Source organism: Cyanistes caeruleus, unplaced genomic scaffold (assembly GCF_971803275.1).
Source record: "Cyanistes caeruleus unplaced genomic scaffold, bCyaCae1.hap1.1 HAP1_SCAFFOLD_81, whole genome shotgun sequence".
NCBI classification, from domain to species: Eukaryota; Metazoa; Chordata; class Aves; order Passeriformes; family Paridae; genus Cyanistes; species Cyanistes caeruleus.
In genome coordinates this window covers 1,772,504-1,791,694 of record NW_028255891.1, presented here as the reverse complement: position 1 = coordinate 1,791,694, position 19,191 = coordinate 1,772,504, and the positions used below count along the sequence as shown (strand labels likewise).

General features: G+C 50.6%; 1 protein-coding gene across 2 annotated transcripts in view; it reads right to left on the bottom strand.

Moving 5' to 3' along the window:
* LOC147646744 (maestro heat-like repeat-containing protein family member 7) overlaps positions 1 to 19,191 on the bottom strand; it is a 181,014-nt gene that overhangs the window by 86,210 nt on the left and 75,613 nt on the right. The window contains exons 1-16 of one of the 2 annotated variants that reach the window (XM_086873073.1): positions 15,072 to 15,717; positions 14,820 to 14,971; positions 14,486 to 14,550; positions 14,227 to 14,376; positions 13,889 to 14,037; positions 13,437 to 13,584; positions 12,999 to 13,186; positions 12,772 to 12,909; positions 12,379 to 12,493; positions 12,069 to 12,206; positions 11,679 to 11,855; positions 11,387 to 11,542; positions 11,127 to 11,228; positions 10,654 to 10,756; positions 10,317 to 10,373; positions 9,587 to 10,026 (exon numbers count right to left, since the gene is read on the bottom strand). In XM_086873073.1, the coding sequence (XP_086729199.1) occupies positions 9,827 to 10,026; positions 10,317 to 10,373; positions 10,654 to 10,756; positions 11,127 to 11,228; positions 11,387 to 11,542; positions 11,679 to 11,855; positions 12,069 to 12,206; positions 12,379 to 12,493; positions 12,772 to 12,909; positions 12,999 to 13,186; positions 13,437 to 13,584; positions 13,889 to 14,037; positions 14,227 to 14,376; positions 14,486 to 14,550; positions 14,820 to 14,949 (2,016 nt within the window). In that variant the 5' untranslated portion in view covers positions 14,950 to 14,971; positions 15,072 to 15,717 and the 3' untranslated portion in view covers positions 9,587 to 9,826. Of the gene's footprint in view, positions 1 to 9,586; positions 10,027 to 10,316; positions 10,374 to 10,653; positions 10,757 to 11,126; positions 11,229 to 11,386; positions 11,543 to 11,678; positions 11,856 to 12,068; positions 12,207 to 12,378; positions 12,494 to 12,771; positions 12,910 to 12,998; positions 13,187 to 13,436; positions 13,585 to 13,888; positions 14,038 to 14,226; positions 14,377 to 14,485; positions 14,551 to 14,819; positions 14,972 to 15,071; positions 15,718 to 19,191 lie in introns of those variants that run through there. The other variant, XM_086873072.1, reaches the window with a different exon arrangement.

The window sequence follows — 19,191 nt, the reverse complement described above, 5'->3', positions numbered from 1 at the left end:
CAAAATCCCCACAAATTTCCACCAAATCTAAGAAAATTCCCTCAAAATTCTTCAAGTCTCCTCAAAATCCCACAAAATTCAAGAGAAATCCTCAAAATTCCAGGAAAACCCCACAAAATTCCTTCAATCTGCTCAAAACCCTACCAAACTCCAGCCACATCCCACAAAATGTCCACAAATGTCCACAAAATTCAAGAAAAATCCCACAAAATTCTTCAAGTCTCCTCAAAATCCCACAAACATCCCACAAAATCCCACAAAATCTCCTCAATGTCCCACAAAATTCTAGAGAAATTCCACAAAATTCCAGCAACATCCCACAAAATTCCCTGAATGTTCTCAAAACCCAACCAAATTCCTGCAACATCTCACAAAATCTCCACCAATTTCCACAAAATCTCCACAAAAATCCCACAAAATTCTTCAAGTCTCCTCCAAACCCTAGAAAAATCCCACAAAATTCCAGAAACATCCCACAAAATCTCCTCAATATCACAGAAAATTCTAGAGAAATTCCACAAAATTGCAGAAAAATGCTACAAAATTCCCTAAATCTTCTCCAAACATTACAAAATTCCAGAGACGTCTCACAAAACCTCCACCAATTTTCACATTATCAAAGAAAAATCCCACAAAATTCTGGAAAAGCTCCACACAATTCCCTAAATCTTCTGAAAACCTTACCAAATTCCTGTAACATCCCACAAAATCTCCACAAATGTCCACATCATTCAAGAAAACTCCCACAAAATTCTTGAAAGCCCCTCAAAATTCTGGAAAATCCTCACAAAATTCCCTAAATCTTCTCAAAACATTACAAAATTCCAAAGACATCTCAAAAAATCCCCACAAATTTCCACCAAATCTAAGAAAATTCCCTCAAAATTCTTCAAGTCTCCTCCAGATTCCAAGAAATTCAAGAGAAATCCTCAAAATTCCAGGAAAATGTTACAAAATTCCTTCAATCTTCTCAAAACCCAACCAAACTCCAGCAACATCCCACAAAATCTCCAACAATTTCCACAAAATCTAGGAAAAATCCCTCAAAATTCTTCAAGTCTCCTCAAAATTCCACAAACATCCCACAAACATCCCACAAAATCTCCTCAATATCCCACAAAATTCTAGAGAATTTCCACAAAATTCCAGAAATATCCCACAAAATTCCCACAATCTTCTCAAAACACAACCAAATTCCTGCATCATCCTACAAAATGTCCACAAATGTCCACAAAATTCAAGAAAAATCCCTCAAAAATCACTAAATTTCCTCAATATCCCACAAAATTCCACAGACATCTCACAAAATCTCCACAAATGTCCCACAAAATCTAAGAAAATTCCCTCAACGTTCTTCAAGTCTCCTCCAAATCTCACAGAATTTGAGAGAAATCCTCAAAATTCCAGGAAAATGTTACAAAATTTCTTCAATCTTCTCAAAACCTGACCAAACTCCAGAAACATCCCACAAAATGTCCACAAATTGCCACAAAATTCAAGAAAAATCCCTCAAAAATTCTTCAAGTCTCCTCAAAATCCCACAAACATCTCACAAAATCTCCTCAATATCCCACAAAATTCTAGAGAAATTCCACAAAATTCCAGGAAAATCCCACAAAATTCCCTCAATCTTCTCAAAACACAACCAAATTCCTGCAACATCTCACAAAATCTCCAACAATTTCCAAAAAAATCTAAGAAAAATCCCCCAAGATTATTCATGTCTCGTACAAATCCCACAAAAATCCCACAAAATTCCAGAAACATCCCACAAAATCTCCTCAATATCGCAAAAAATTCTGGGAGAGCCCCACAAAATTGCATAAAATGCAACAAACTTCCCTAAATCTTCTCAAAACATTACAAAATTCCAGAGACATCGCAAAAATATCTCCACAAACTTCCACATTATCTAGCAAAAATCCCTCAAAATACTTCAAGTCTCCTCCAAATCCCACAAAATTCTGGAAAAGCCCCACACAATTCCCTAAATCTTCTCCAATTTCTACCAAATTCCTGCAACATCCCACAAAATCTACACAAATGTCCACAAAATTCAAGAAGAATTTCTCAAAAATCACTAAATTTCCTCAATATCCCACAAAATTCCAGGACCATCTCACAAAATCTCCACAAATGTCCACACAATTTGAGAAAAATCCCACAAAATTTATAAGCCCCACAAATTTCCAGAGAAATCTCACAAATCCCCTAAATCTTCTCAAAACCCAACCAAATTCCTGAAACATCCCACAAAATCTCCATCAATTCACAGAAAATCTAAGAAAAATCCCTCAAAATTCTTCAAGTTACCTCAAAATCCCAGAAAATCTCACAAAAATCCCTAACTTTTTTCAAAACCCTACCAAATTCCACCAACATCCTACAAAATATCCTCAAATATAAAAAAAATTCATGAAAAATCCCACAAAATTCCCTAAATCTCCTCAAAACCTTAACAAATTCCAGAAACATCCAACAAAATCTACACAAAGGTCCACAAAATTCCAGAAAAATCACATGAAATTCCCTAAATCTCCTCAATTTCTCACAACTTCCAAGAAAATCCCACAAAATTCCCTAAATTGTCTCAAAACTCAGAACATTTAGCAAATGCCCCAATTTCTCATCTCCAATTGAATATATTTGTTTTGGAGGCAAATTAAATTGAGATACATTAACTTTTAAAGATATCAATGCCATTGTTCTTTGCACTTCTCAAGCAATCTGTCGAGCTGTCCAGTCTGCCTTTCTATTCCCTTCACAAATTTTGGAGTTTTCTGATGGGTGTCCTTTGCAGTGCATAATTGCTACTTGTTCAGGTTTTGTATTGCTTTTATCAATTGCAGGACTGCATCTTGATGTTTAATGTGTGTGCCTTGAGCAGACAGCAGTCTTCTTTCTTTCCACAGCACTCTGTGGACATGCACTACTCCAAAGCATACTCTGAGCCAGTCCAGATGTTTCCCCTTTTCCCTTTACTCAATTCTAGTGCTCTGCTTAAGGCAACCAGTTCTGCCCTCTGGGCAGATGCATTTGCTGATAATGCTTTTGCCTCCACTATTGCACTGACTGTTGTTACCGCATATCCAGGGTATCTGGTCCCGTTCTCCACCAAGCTGCTTCCATCTGTGAATAGCTCTCACTCTGCTTGCTCCAGTGGGATGTCTTTCAGGTCTTCTCTTGCCAAATAGGTGTCCTCTATTACTTCTACACAGTCATGCTCTAATGGGCCTTCTTCAGTTGTGGTACCCAGGAACAGAGCTGCATTCAAGAGGTCAGTTGTCTTTAGTGTGACATCATCCTGCCCAGTCAGGATTACCTGGAATTTCATCATCCTGCTTGGAGATAGCCAATGGCCCCTCTTTTGTTCTAAAACAGTGCTCACCATGTGTGGCACAGAGACATCTATGTGTCTACCCATGGTGAGTTTCCTGGCTTCTTGAGTCAGCATCACGCTGGCTGCAACTGCCCGCAGGCATGAAGGCCATCCAGCACTCCCCTTGTCAAGCTGTTTGGAAAAGCAGCCTACCGGCCTTTCCCAGCTTCCCAAACCTTGGCTCAGCACTCCCAGTGCTAGGTGTAGTCTTTCATGCACAAAGAGCTGGAAATCTTTGGACAAATCTGGCAATCTGAACGCCGGAGCAGTTGTCAATGCCTCCTTCAGTTTGAGGAAGGCCTCCTTCTGTGCTCTGCCCCAGGTAAACGGCTGCGTCTTCTGGGCCTCGTCCAGGGCTTTTGCAATCAGTCCATAGTCCATGATCCACAGGCAGCACCACCCTGTCATCCCAAGGAAGACTCGCAGCTCATGCACGTTCTGGGGTTCTGCAATAGCACAAATAGCTTGAATACAATTAGTACCCAGCTTACATTGCCCTGGTGAGATTTCACATCCCAGGGAAATCACAGTCTGCCAGGCAATTTGTGCCTTTTCTTTAGACTCCTTATATCCTCCCATTCCCAGCTGATTTCAAATTTCAATTGGTACCTTTATGCAGGTTGTTCTCTCTTCTGTAGCTATCAGTATATCCTCAACATACTGTAACAGCAGGTATTGTTTTCTCGGTACTTGCCCGTTCTCGGTCCAAATCTCCAGCTCCTTCCCCAGCTGGCTTCCAAATAGGGTTGGACTGTTCTTGTATCCTTGTGGAAGTCGTGTCCAAGTGAGCTGAGTTTTCCTTCTGATTTCTGGATTTTCCCACTCAAAGACAAACAGTTTCCTACTTTCTTTCTCAAGGGGTGTGCAGAAAAAGGCATATTTTAAATCAAGTACAGTAAACCATTTCTATTTCTCTTTTATAGATGTTAACAATGTGCAAGGATTAGCTACCACTGGGTAAATATCTTTAGTTATTCAATTTATTACTCTCAAATCCTGCACTAGTCTTTATTGGTCAACACAGAAATTTGGGCTCCAGTGTTAACTACAAAAGTAAAAAGTGGATGTATAGGACCCACTATTATTGAGAAACCGCTCAGACTATTCAGCCTAGCCTTCACAGAAGTATGGAGAACATCGTTTATTTCTATCTTTAGCACACTTTTATAGGGTTTTACAGGGTCCCTGGGCTAAGCAAGTTACTCTTGGTTAATCCACACAGGTTTACATTTTTTCTCTTATACACAAGGATATTGTTTTGCTTCATTCTCTCTGCTTCAGGAAAGTTTCAAGGACATGAGCCTTTAATATCACAACTTATACCAAAGGCTGGTTTGTGCAGACAGGCCTTTACTAAAATATCATGCCCACCTTCTGTTCAAATATTCTCTACACACTATTGCTGTAATCAGTATGTCTCCAGTTTTGTTATTTCTAGTGAGCATTTGAAATAAAAGCAACCTCTGCCTCTCTGCTCACCCAGGAGAAGCAGAGTTCCCAGTTTCCCTGATTCTGAGGCTCTTTGGGCTCCACTCCCAGAAGCTGAGAAGGAGACGGCTTTGGCTCACAGCCCAGAGCCTGTGGAGCTGTGCTGGGTTATCCAATGGGGCATTCCATACAATGAACTTGGGACAGTGCCAATTAGAAACAACTTCACTCAACTTTGAAGTGAGAAGCCATCTATTACCTTGCTGGGGACCCCCTTCTTTATCTCCAGTGACCACCAATACTGGCAGTGAGAGATTCCTTTTCTCTTGTCTGGGTTTTCCTTAAGAGAACCAATGCATCTAACACCTTTGCTTTCTCTGATTTTTCTTCTGCCATTTTTACAGGTCCATCATTTCTACTGGAATGAATTAGCTCTTTTGGAGGGTAAATTTGATTCAGGAGAGGGGTTTCCCCCTCTTCTTTCCTCACTTCTTTGCTTAAAGACAGTTTTTGGAGCTGCTGTAAAACAAGCTCCCAAAACTGAGCAGAGTAGAGTTTGATTTTTGACCAATTTAAATTTTCTTTCATCTTGTAAAGAACACACTCTATCAATCACATTTTCCAAATTAAACCAGTAACTAAGCGCCTGCTTTTCCCCTCCCGGAGAAGGTCTGGCATTGTGTTTTGCTAACAGAGCATAAAATGCAGCTTTAATTTCTGCACTGCCCTTTTCAGTCATTTTTACAAAGGGAAATCCACTACAGGGAGGTATAAACTTCAATTATACACACACACACACACACACACACTGCTTTTTGCTTCCCTGTGTGGGTAAAAAGGCCAAATCTGCTCGGGAGGCACTCTTTCAGTTTAAAATTCTGATTGTCTCTTTGCTACACCAAGCACTCAAAATTCATACACACAACAACAACAAAAACATTCCCACCCTTTTGCACTAAGAGATCTTTTGTGAAATTCTGCAGACAGAGCCCTCAAGTGAGTGTGGGGTGCTTTTCACCTCGGCGTGTGCAGTTTGTGGGAAATTCGAGTTGCCCCCCTTGCTTTCTAGACACCGCTCACTCTCTTGGGAGTGTCGGGCTGGGTGCGGCTGGAGCAAAACATCTTTCCCCTAATACAGACTGCACAACAAACCTGCAGGCCCTTCTGTCTGTCAGAAATCCTGTCCGTGACTCCAGTTTAAATGTCACAGTTCACTAATGCCAGTGGGAGTCGCGAGAAGTTTGTTTGATCTCAAAGGGCAAAAAGGACACAAGGGATTTCAGTTGAAATCACAACAGCAATAATGTACATTTATTTTAGTGATAACAAGGGTTATGTGATAGAGGAGAGGGAGAGAGAGAGAGAGAGAGAGGAGAAAGAAAACAAAGTAAAGAAAGAGAGAGGTTATAGCTACCAACAGATGAGACAGTGTCACAGGGGTCTTTTTCCGTGGGGAGATCTCACCAAAATTAATTTAGCCTTATGTAATTCTTCCCCAAAGTGACCTTGTTTCCAATGTGCTAATAAGCACCCCAAAGGAGAAGTACCTGCTATGAGAGCATTGCTGCCCAAAACCCCTTTAAGCTTCTCCATGTCACAACTACAATACACCACAAATGCCGAACCTGCAACGCTTTCGCAGTCGTCTGACGGACGGCGCCCAGGCAATCCCAACAGGAATTCCTTTAGCCCAACCAAGCGCAGCTTTTGCTGCGTCTTATTGGCAGGCACCCAAACCAAAGTGAAAGCACCTTACCTCTTCTCCTGGGGACACTGTGAGCAGCGCAGACGGTCGCGGCCGATGGGCTCCCCGAGAATCCCTCGGTGCCGGCTGGAGCAGGATCGGGTCACGAGCTCACTCAGCAGCACTCACAAGGTCCCATCTGGGTCACCAAAATGTTAGAGTTCAGGAACACACATCATCACACAATGATTATATGCAGGTGCTCTATTGAAGAGCTCTGGGTGTCAGGGGTACACAGACCCAAATCTGACCCGATTTGTTTTTGAGTTGAACATGTTTTATACTCTATCGTTATACAACTTACATATTAATTATTAAACTTACATTGTTCTATTGTATGCATTGTTTTTACCCAAGCATGGATTTCTCGTGATCCCACCCCAGCCCCCTAACATTGTTCCTCATGTTCTTTAAACAATAATTATATCTAATCACATCTAACAATTGAACAATATGATATCATTTATCATATATTGATTACACAGGTGCAGTTTCACATGATCTTTAGCAAGCACAAGGCCTAACATTTCCCTGGGCCTACTTTTCCCAGGGCTTGCCAAGCCTAACTTTCTTCCTGAGCTCCCGAATTTCCTAAGATTTTAAAATGTTTTACGATCACCTCCAGACACAAAGAGTCCTGTCTGAACAGTCACAAAGCTACATCTATTTTTAATTTTAACTTTTATAAATTTTTCCAGAGCCTGCTGGCTGTGTTCAAGGTTTTCTCCCTATTTCCTCCCTAGTGCACATTCTCCAGAAACTCTGCTTTTACATCCTTTTGCATTGATTAAAGTTACCTGCAACGACCAGTCAATCCAAACCCTGGGAAAACTTGAACTTCAATGTGTACCTAGGCAAAATATTTACCTCCCACATCTGAAGCCATGAGCTGCCAAGTACTGTCCCCACTGTCATACCCTGTCCCCTGGAGGTGTGCTGATGCCATTTCAAAGGGGTTGCCAATGAAAACAAGTTTGAATATTTTGGTAGTTTCCACATTGGCATTAAAATCCTTGACTAGAAAAATCACAAGTCAAGATTTCTAGGATTCTTCCATACCAAAGCTGTCATTCTCACCCTGGATTTTAGAGTGTCTGAGCAGTCAGACAAGGTTTTAGTTTTAGACCCTACAGACAAAGTCCCTGCTGTTCGGCGATCCCATTCCATCAGCATATAGTCCTGATGATTCCTTTAGGCAGGAGCAGCAAAGGCAAGAATGAGCCAAACAAGCTGCTCCTGTGTTCTCATGTCCTGCACAGCAGTAACTGGGAGTTCAAGAATGGATTCAGGAGACAACGGGTGCACAGGGAGCCACCAAGACTTTGGGATGCTGAAATGGACCAGCCTGGTGCCTGTGCCCGGGCTGCATCGTGCTGAGCTCCAACTGGACAATCTAACAATGGTTGAATGGACACACCATGGGCCACTGGAGACTCCTACTCCTAGTTCTGTGAGCTACACTATTCACCTGTCATTCACCAGATGATATTTTCATCTTTGCTTGAAATCCAGGAGAGGAAAAGGTCAACATGGAAAAGTGTTCTCCCAATTCTAGTGACACCTTCTGCCTGCACACCACCTGTGCCCATGGCAGTGTGCTTGGAGACTGGATGATGTTGATGATACTTTGCAACACCAAGTGCTCAGGGATTCTGGGATTGCCCAAGTGGAGAGCAAAACTGAGCCGTGTAAGTCCCTGCTTTTTTTCAGCACATGCTGCTTCTTCCATTGTTCCAAGCAAGTCCAGGATTTGGTTTCATGTGTCTTTAAGGTGCCTGGACAGAAGAGAGGGAGGGCAGCTGCAGCACAGGCCTCCTGCCCCATCAGACTCTCTCTCTCTCTCTCTCTCTCTTTCTCAGGATGGTGCCAGTGCCGCTGCCTTGGGACACCTGAGTGTGGAAGGCGAGCTCGCCCTCAAGCACGGCCATCCAAGTCAGTCACGGGCACAGGCTGCAGCTGAAGCTGGCAAGCGTTGCTGTGAGGCTGCAAGTGAAGAGAAAGCCATTGTGGCCAACTCTGCTGAAGCCTTTTGCCAAAGCAAAGGCAATTGTGCCCACAGCCTCCCCCTGTTTGGCACCCGGCTGCTGCGGACGCCTCAGTGCGCAGGTGCCGACGTTGGGGCTGCTGCTGTTCCTGGGCACACTCTGCTGCTGTTTCTGTGGGGTCCAGAGCCGCTTGGGCAGCAGCCACTGGGCAGCCCTGCTGGAGGAGACATCACCACCCTCCCCATGGTGGCAGCAGCTCTGTGGGCCCCGAGCTCTGTGTCAGGGAGGCCTCGGTCACAGCAGCGTGGCCTGGGCAGCCGCGAGGGCCCGGGCTGGCCGCCAGCCCTGCCTCTGCCCACTGCCCCTTCCTGGAAGCACCCAGTGGCCGTGGCCTGGCAGCACCCCCTGCCCTCCATGTCCCCAGCCAGCCCAGCCTGGGCACCTCGGGCTGTCCCCACCCTCCCGCTGGGGTGGTGTCCCAGCCTCCAGGCCTTCTGCTGCAGGCCTGGGGGACATTTTGGGGAAGCACCGGAGCAGCCAGGTGTCAGGGACCAGGAGGCTGCCCGGGGGCTGCTTATGGCCTCTGACATCCGATTCCTCAGGGCTTCCCACCACCCCGGCTCCTCCAGGGCCTTCTGTCCCCTTGGAACCTCCTGCCACCCACTCCCTCACACATGCCCCTCGTGCCTTCCCACTGCCTTGTCCCGTCTGGGCCTCTGCAGCCCCTCATCCCTTCACGGCCTCCCAGCACCCCGTGCCCTCAGGGGCTCCCCCAGCCTGGCCCGGCAGCAGCGCCGCAGCCCCACAGGAGCTCCAGCAGCTCCTCAGCCATCACGGCAGCAACACACGGGCAGCAGGACACAGATGGCGCTTCCTGCCTGCCACAGGGCTTGTGGCTTCAGCACAACCACCAAAGGCCAAGGGGCTTCTGGCCATTTCCCCTGCGCCACTGCATGCCCTGGCAGGTTGCTGAACACAAGAACCCTTTTCCCTCTCTTCCCCTATGCCCCGCACACCCTGGGCAGCAAAAGAAAGGTCTTGGGACTCTTGTGGTTTATAACATATCCTATATTATTTACATACTAGATGGAAACGAAACGAAGAAAAGAATAATCTCTATGAAAAAAAAAATAACAGATGGCCCATGTGGCCCCAGAAGATCGAGCCTCTCAGCCCTAACATATCCTATATTATTTACATAGTAAAAAGAAAAAAATAGAAGAAAACAATCCTTATGAAATAAAAACTCCCGGCTGGCCCAGGTGGCCCCAGCAAACAGAACGTCCCAAATCATCTCTGAGCACACCTCCAGCAGCGCAGCCAGCCCAAGCCCGACAGACGAGGCCGTGTCCTCCATGCCCTGAGGATTTGATCTTGCATCCTCTGCAGGATGGAATATCGGGCACTCTGGATGGCCCGGAGGACATACAGCGTCTCAAGTGCCAGGTCTGACACGGCACCGCTTCTGTCCTCCGTCAGGCGTTCGAGGGCTGCAAGAGAGACAAACAGAGCCACGGTCAGATCCCAGAGCTGCGGGGGCCCAGCGAGAGCCCCCTGCCAGGGCCATGCCAGCCAGCTCTTGCCTTGGCCAGGAGGGAGCAGGGACCAAGGGGGTCAGCCCGAAGCTGCTGGCCACAAATGCCCCACGTGGCCCTGAAATCTCACTGTGCTATGCCCACGCCGCCCCTCATCGGGACAGGGAGCAGAGCCCTCCACAGCCAGGCCAGGGCTTGCAGCTGCCCCTGACAGCCACCGCTGTCAGCCCGCTGCCGTGGCTCACCTCTGCACAAAACCTGGAGCTCTGCCTGCTGCCCCCTCAGCTGCTCCCCGGCCATCCCTGAGAACACAGAGCCTGTCAGGGTCCCAGCAGCACAGCTCCCTGCCAGCGGCGCTGCCAGCCCTGCGGCCACACGGCCTCCTGCCCCGGCAGGGCTCAGCCCGGGCCCTTGCCGCACCCTGACTCAGCCCAAGGGCACGGCTGCCAGAGGCCGGCAGCAGCAGCCCCGAGGACAGCCGGGGCTCCAGGGCGCCGGGCCCGGGTGCCGCTGCCGGGGCAGCAGCCGGGGCTGGGGCCGAGCTGCGGCGGGGCGGGGAGGGAGCCCGGGCTCGGGACTCACCGATGACCCTGATGGCCGCCGCTCGCAGGGTCTCCTGTGGGTCCTGCAGGTACTGCAGGGCCCGGCGCAGGTGCTCGGCCAAGGGGATCCTGTGGTCTGCCAACTGGAGAGAGCGGCAGGAGGGAAGGGTTGGCGCGGGCTCTGCCCCTCGGCCGGGCGCTGCTGCCTGCGGCCAGCCCCGGCCTCCCGTGCCCGGCCAGCCCTGAGGCCCGGCCAGCAGCCGCTGGCGCCGGGCTCTGGAGGGGGCAGAGGGCCGGCTGCTGCCCGGGGAGCCAAGGTGCCGGCCCGGCCCGCAGCCCCGCTGGGCCGGGGCTCCATCGGCACCCGGTTCGGGGCCACAGGCGGCTGGAGAAGAAGCCGTGCGGCCCCCGGCTGCAGCAGTGGGCAGGGGCACAGCTGCCAGCCCCACACACTGAGCACCGGGGCCAGGGGGCTTCTGTAGCTTGAGGCTGGGACTTCCAGGCTGTCCTTACCACGAGCTTGGCAAACTTCCACAGCTTCTCCTTCCTCACAGCTTTCTCCAGGTCTGGCCTCTTCAGGAAGTCAGCCGCGCGAAGGAGCGTTGTCCGAGAGGCCTGGGGAGCAGCAGAGAGCCGCAAATGGCCCCACAAGGCAGGGCACAGGAGTGTCCCAGTGCCAAGGGCTGGAGGAGGCTGCAGCCTGCAAGCCTGCGTCAGGGCAGGAGGCAGCTGAGCCCCCTGCCAAGGCGCAGCAGCAGCCCAGGAGTCCTCACCTCTGCCACATGCCGATTCTCATCTTGGCAGTGGAAAAAGAGTGGGAGCAGGCTCTGGTACACTCGTTCCTTCAGGGGCTTTCTTCCTTCTTCTTCTGCCGAAGACATCACTCTTTGAAGGAGAGACATGGAGAGCAGCTGCACGTGGCTATCAGGCTGTATGAAAGGAAGGAAGGAAAAATGACCTCATCATTGGCTTCTTGTGGCCCACATTGGCGCAGGCCTGCAAATGCACAGGGCACAAAGTGTCCAGGCAGCAGGCAGTGGCTGTGGCTGGGGCACAGAGCCTTACATTGTCCAGGAGTTTCAGGAGCGGCTCAGCCAGCTGCAGGGCCCTGCGCCAGGATATTGGGGTGTCTTCTTTCAGGAAAATATGGCTCAGAAGAGCAGTGCTCATCCTGGCCACGTCACTGTCCAAGTCCCACAGGAGGTGCACTAGTCTTCCTGTCAGGCTCTGCATTCTTTCGGCCTGTGCAGAACACAAGTGTGTGAAAGCCCGGGCAGCTGCCGCAGGGCCCAGAGGCCAAAGGGCTGTCCCAAAGCACTCGGGCAGCTGAAGCAGGAGGCAGGAGAGCTGGGAGGAGCTGCCTCAGCGCCCAAGGCAAAGGCCAGCCAAGGCCAAGTGACAGCATTGCCCAGCCTCATGCTGCCCACACGGCTTCAGCTGCTGCCCCCTTCTCACCATGGAGGGACGGTCCTTTAGCAGGAGGAGAGCCCTGAGAACCTGGTGATGCATCTCTGTGGAGTTGTACCACAGGTACTTATACAAGATCTCCATTAGGCTGTCACCACAGTCACTCAAATCCAGGCAATCTAGGAGCTGAAAGGCACAGGGCAGTGAGAGGGGAGCTGGCCGGCAGGAGCCTGGAAGTGCGCAGGGCTGGGCCCAGGCAGCAGCACAGGGCGCGGGTGCCGTCCCAGGCAGCTGTGGCTATGCCAGGGGACAGGGCTGGCAGGGAGCTGAGCGAGGTAGTGCTGGCCATCAGGCTCACCTCCACAAGGAATGCCATGGCAGAGACATCCCAGAGTGGCAACGGTTTGCTGAGCACCTCAAGCAGGTAGCTTAAGATGCTTTTGCACAAGTGGGCGGATGCACGGCGCATTACCCTGGAAGGCAGAAAATGGCAGAAAGAGTCTCAGCAAGGGTGCGAGAAACCTCTCCCAGGACTGATGGACACAGTTGTCCTATTGCCCCAGCACCCTGTGAGGGGAATTGGGCCCTTGAGATGTGGCTGCTCCTGGACAGGTTCCTCTCGCAGCCTTTTGCAGTCTCCTTGGCCATCCCTCGCTGACGAGGCCCTCAGGCCCATGGCCACGGGGACTGTGGGGGGCATCCCGGGCAGGGGTCACAAATGTCAGAGGCAGTGGGGAGAAGGGGGGCTCACCTGGCCAGCAGACCCACGGCATAGTGGTGGGTGTCAGCACAGAGCAGCGTGTCCCAGCCACGCTTGCGTTCCATTGCCACCACCACATGCTCCAAGTGGAGACTGCAGAGCAGGGCCTTCAGGGTCTGCACTGCAAACCTGTGTGCACAGCAAAGCCCAGGTGACGCTGGGAGTGCTGGCTCCGAGGCTGGGGAAGTGGCAGGGACAGGAGGAGTGGCATGGAGCACCTGTTGGGGCTGGTGGAGAGGCCGTGTTGCTCCTGGCATTCCTTCCAGAAGGTATGGACGTCCTCTGTCCTATACAAAGTACTGAAGTATGTTTGGAAGAGGAGATGCACAAAGAGGCGGGGGAAATAGACTGTGAGGATCTGTGGACAACAGGGCCCCTGGAGGATCTTCCACATCACCAGAGTTGCCTGCAGAGGACAAAGCAGCCTGAGACAGCGCTCAGTGCCGGGGTGTCCGTGTGGCAGGGCCTGAGCGTGGCAGGGAGAGGCCGGGACAGACGCAGGGGGAGCAGCGGGCCTGGTGGCCCTGAAGCTGCCCCCTAGGCCAGGTTTGTGGCCAGTGCCTGAAGCAGGGAGATGCAGTGGGGGAAGGAGGCAACAGAGCTGCTGGAGAGGCGGCCGGCCTTGCGGTGAGCAAAGGCCAGCTCCAGAAACTCACAGTCAGGGAAAAGACAGCCGTCTTGTCCCCATCAGAGGTGCCCAGGTTTTTCTGCGGCCAGCTCCCCACCACATTGATGAGGAGCGGTGTCACTTCCTCTGAAATCCAGGGCGAGAGCAAGATGGTCGTCCACATGGCCATAGCAGCTCTGCGGGGTCAGACACAGCACCGTGGGCTGGGCAGCAGCGGGGAGCTGAGCTGGCCGCCAGCTCTGCCTGTGCCCACTGGCCCTGAGCGGCAGCAGCAGCCAGGCAGCCCAGCCCTGTGGGGACAGGCCCCTGAGGGGCAGGCTGGCAGCACGGCAGCAGGCTCGGGGGCCGACTTTGTAGCAGGGTTGGCAAAGGGAGCAGCCAGAGGGCCCTGCAAGTCTGTGTTGCTCACAGCCCTAGGCCGGGCTGTACACGGTGATGGGCTGGGGAGCCCTGAGGCCTCGGGGCAGCTGGGCCCCATACCTGTCACACGTTGGGGCCACCCGCAGGAGAGTGATGGCCACATCATCGGGCTCTGCCTCGGCCACTTGCATCAGGGCCCAGTCCATCCTGTGCTCAGCAGCCTCATTGGCCATGAGCCACTGGTGGATGTACCTCACCACGGCGGGCACCTGGAGAAGGCACAGGGAGACTTGGAATGCTAGCAGAGGGAGTCAGCAATGTGCCCAGCTTCTTCCCCAGACAAGTGCTTCTCTTCCAGCACGCTGCCATGGGCTCAAAAGCTCCAAGTGAGCAACAGGCGTGGCTTGGGAAAGCCAAGCAATTGCTGGAGGATCAAAGGCTGGCCACAGGCTGCTTACTTGCTCTGGATTGAAAAGAGCCGTCTCTACAAGCAGATCCAGCTGGGCAGCGCTGCTTTGTTCTACCAAGACCTCTGAGGATGCTTTGACCTCAGTGTCCATAGGTCTGGTGTCTTCCTTGCCAATTCTGGTGATGTATTGGTAAAGAAACTGTAGGAGAAGGGCAGGAAGGCAGGGAAGTTGCATGGAGTGCTCCAAGTGCGGTGCTGGGCTGAGCAGTGCCAGCAGGCCCAGCGCAGGTGGGGATGGCTGCAGGTACCTGCGCTGCTCTGCGGAAGCGGCCACGGGCGGTGTCCTGCTCTTGTGTGCCGTCCATGGCTGCATCTGGCAAAGAGCAGCCAGAGCTGAGGGGCTGCGGGAGAGGCCGGAGAGCACAGCCCAGCCCTGCGTTCCCCAGGCAGGGACAGTCCCGGGATGCCCCAGGGGATGCAGCACGGCCACTGCTGCGGGGGCAGCCCCAGCCCCTTTTTTGTGCTGTCCATGGGTGTGTGTCCACAGGACAGTGTGGGATGGGATGAGATGGGATGCAATGGGATGGGATGGGGCCAAGATGGCCACAGGCACCAGCCCTGTGGCCCAGCTCTGCCACTCACCCTCCTCCAGCGGCTGCAACTGCTGCACCTCTTCGGTCTCTGGTGCTGGGGCAGCTCCAGGGCCTTCTTCCTCGACCTCCTCCTCCTCCACCCAGGCCAGCTTGGGCACTCTTGGGGGTCGCTGCTCCATATCTTCCTCCAGACTCTCCAATCTTTTCCATAGGAACAGCACCAGGGGATGGCATGGCATGGAATGGGATGGGGCCAAGCTGGCAACAGGCACTAGCCCTAATGCCGAGCTCTGCAACTCACCCTCCTGTGGTGCCTGGAAGTCCTGCACCTCTTCAGACTCCTGTGCCAGGACAGCTCCAGAGCCTTCTTCTTCCTGCTCCTCAAGCCAGGCCAACTTGGGCACTCTTGGGGGTCGCTGCTCCATGGCAGTGACTGGATTTATGGCTGCTTGCAGGAGTGATGGCTCGGAAAAGCTCAGAGTCAGCAAGTCCTGCAGTCGTGCCTGGAAGGCACCTGCAAGACTCAAGTCCTGGCAAGATTGCAAGACAGCGAGTCCTGCACTTGGGTCTTGAGGGCTCCTGCCACAAGGACAGGAGGCTCCTCGACAGGGATTGTGGTCTGGTCTCAAGGACAGAGACTGCAGGGATGGGCGACACGTCAGAAAAGCTCCGGGTCACCAAGTCCCACGGTCTGCCCTCAAGAGAACCTTAAGAAGGAAGGCTCAGCAAGGCCACAGGTCAGCAAGACCTGTGGTCTGGCCTCGAGGTCACCTGTAGGAACAGTGCTTCAGAAAAGCTCCAGGTCCGACACAAAGGAGTGCGCTGTGCGGGGGCTCCTCACAGCACCGCTCTGGCGCGTCCTGACCCGTCGCGTGCACCGAGCACTGTGGCGTGGCCCTGTCACCGCCAGCTCCTATGGCAGCACGTGTCACAAAGGGCCCTTTGACATCTGCTCCCGTTGCCACCATCCCACGGTGACCGTGCTGCAGCGTGTCACAAAGGGCCCTTGCACACCCTGCCCTCCGCCCTGGGGCCGCCCCCATCCCCCCCCAAGTGGCCCAGCTTGGAAGGAATCCCTTGCCCAAAGTGTCTAAGACAGCCTGACGGGATCTTTAGGAACAGCTTGTTAGAAATGAAATGGAGGCAAATTTATCAATAAGAATTTTATTGAAAACTTTGTAAAATTTACTCATGGAAATGTCTCAGTGTTGAGAGACAGGTGACTGCTAGGGACGGCAGGAGCCTCCCTTGGAATGAAAAATGTAGACCCCCTCCCTCCGAATTATGATAATCCTGAAATCAAGGGGCTCTCAGGCAGAGATCTGGGGATAGGAATAACAGTTCTTTACTAATATTTATAACCAGGCAAACAAACAACAATAACTACAGCATTAGCAAGAAAACAGAGCCAGGGACCCCGTGACAGCTTTCTGGGCTGAGACGGGAAAGGATGGAGGAGAGGCTTTGTTTCACAAACCCCCTCGGGTTGGCAGTCAGTGCTGGTGCTCCTGCAGGGCTCTGAGGAACACTCAGCTGGAACAGCAGGGATGAGCTGAGATCCCGGGCCAGTGGCTGAGGTGGATCAGCAGCTCCACGGTGGTGGCTGGCACTGCCACACGTTCCGGCAGGACAGGGGGTGCGAGGCCACCAATGAAGAGGGAAGAAGGAGAAGAAGCAGCAGCTCCATCTGGGTGATGGCGAAATTCCCTTCTCCCCACCACAACAGCTCTGCACCCAAAGTGTTCTTCTCCGAAGCTGAAGAAGCCACCAAACTGTCCCCACCCTCCCCTTTTCCTGCCCCCTTCCCCCCTTGGGCCCAGCCAAACTCTTTGTTTTTCCTCAAGCACGCACCAGGTACCCGCAGTTAAGTTTTCCCTGCAAGTCATGAGTAAAAATTCCACAGGCAAGCCAGAACTAAATAGAAAATAAAGGACACCTAACCCCCAACACCTGTAAGTTGTATCTTGAGAGTCAGCCAGGATCTTTGTTTGCCAGAAACACCTCTGAAGTTTAATCAAGGCATTAGTAATCAAAATTATTTTGAAAATTTAAAGATCAAAGTAGCCAAAATACTCAATGTAACTAATTGCTGGGTATGTTCTCAGCTCAGGTTGGGAGGAATGGGGTTCCCTCGGAGGGCTCACCCTGTGGGGTGGCCAAAACTCTGTCAATGGGCTCTGACTCGTAACGGATCCAGTGCAGGGACACTGACAGAAAACTGCTGTGTTATACAGGAATGCAATTATCAGTTTTACAGGATTGACTGAGATTTCCCTTCCGGAGAAACCAAGCCCTGTTCTAGCTGGAGGCCACAATGTGAAAGGATTTCTGTGCTTTACCATCACAAGCTTACTCATTCCTTTTCCTCACCCTCATTCACGTTAGGAACAATAATTCTGTTGTCCATGGAGCTGGCACCTTTTGAATTCCAGAATAATGTCCCCAAGGTCCTTTGCTGTTCAGCTTTACCGCGCTGTCTGTGGCTAACAAGGCTTGCTGGGGTCCTTTCCCCTTCGGCTGGAGAGGTGCCGGGTCCCAGTCCCTGAGGGACAGCCAGGCTCTTGGCTGGAATTGGTGTGGAAGTCCCTCAGGGTCACATCAGCCTTCACATGGAGCCCCGTGGATCTGAGCATTTTCCAAAGGGGCCGTTGGGGCAAACAGGGAGATTTGGTCTGGCAGGGTCTGTAAAACAATATCCCATCCCATCGACTTGTTCTGGCAGAGAACACTTGGCTGCAGGGACATATTCCCATTGTTCCTGCTCAGGTCTCAGGATTCAAACAGTGTTGCCTTTGCCCAGAGCTGTTCCTTCAGCTGGCTCGGGAGGGCCATTTGGCCTCTGGACCCACACTCTGGCTCCTTTATTAGGACTGCTGGGTCCAAACTCCTTTTATCCACAAATGGAGGCAATTTGAAGTGGATATTCTTTCTTCACAATTATTTTTTCAATTGCGATATCAATATTTCTTCTACCTTGTCATGGGGTTGAAAAATCAAATCTTGTTCACTATTGTTTAACAGACTTACTCCAATTTCTCCTTGATAATCTGCATCAATTCCTCCTCCCGTGACATGAACCCTTTGCAAGGCCAAGCTCCAATGAGCAGTTATCAAACCAAAGTGTCCTGGAGGAATCTGAATTCTTATTCCTGTATTGTAAACTCTCATTTGCTTCTGATTTCTCCTAATGAATTCCAGTGCATGAAGGTCCAGCCCTGCAGCCTGTGGGCTGGCCCTGGCAGGGGCCATCACAGCCAGAACAATTTCCCAGGCAGCCCAAGTCTCACTGTCCATGGCTGTGTTTGCAAATTGGGTGCAGCTGTGCACACCCAGGGGTTTCCATTTCCCAGTGGGCCCATTGTTAAGGGCATGGAGCCCATCTGGGAGATGGGTTCTCCACCGGGACAGGTTCCCATCTCCTCGTTTTATCAGCTGCTCTTTTAACAGCCTCTCCAGCCATGGAACCAATCCTGCCATTTGTGGATAGTGTGGTACATGAAAAACCCAGCAGTTTTAATCTCTGTATTTTTCCCAGGAACAGACAAAGCATTCCACATCACAGCATCAGCAAGCCATATAAAAACAGCCAACTTCACCCCTTCCTCCTTTATTCCGTGTATACAATTCACAAAGTTTACCATTGACATTTGGGTCTTTGCTAGTCCTTTTTTGTAGGGTATTAGTGTTACAGTGAGCAACCAAAGCTCACAAATTAGTATTGTCAACATTATTTCACATTATCAATTTTTAATTTTGGATATAAATATATATTATTGATTATTATTATTATCATTATTATAATTATTACTATTATTATCATTATTACTATCATTATCATCATCATCATTGTTGTTTTTGTTGTTTCACTTGCACAAACAAACCTGAGCTCAAGACTAAAACCTGCTGTACCTTCACATGGGAGCATTCCAAAAACAATTGTTCCTTCTCTTGGTGCTGTTTCCAATGTGCTGTTAACAAAATCCATCCTCATCTTCCCAAACCCACCAGTTCTTTTCCTTTTTCCACATGCAATTTTTGGCTGCATTCTAAGACTGATTTACTAAAATATGGATATGATCTAGTATCACTATCCAACTGAGACAGACAAAGACTCTTGAACTGGTTTAGGGTTAAAAAGTGTATGATTATTAGCAGCGCTGGGCCCATGTGTCAGATCACCCCTTAATACACAGGGCCCCGAATACTGGTGAATACAGGCTTTTTATTTCCAGAAATATGGAACACAAATGCATATTCATAACCCCGTTGCCACCCACACTCTGCTTCCTATGCTAATTAGGAAAAAAGCAATTAAGCATGCGTAGTTTGTTCCTTGAAATGAGTTGGTGGTCCTTTTATGAGGAGGGGTGAGAGAAGGGAGGGAAGGGATATGGCTCTTCCTCCTTCTGACCTTTCTACCT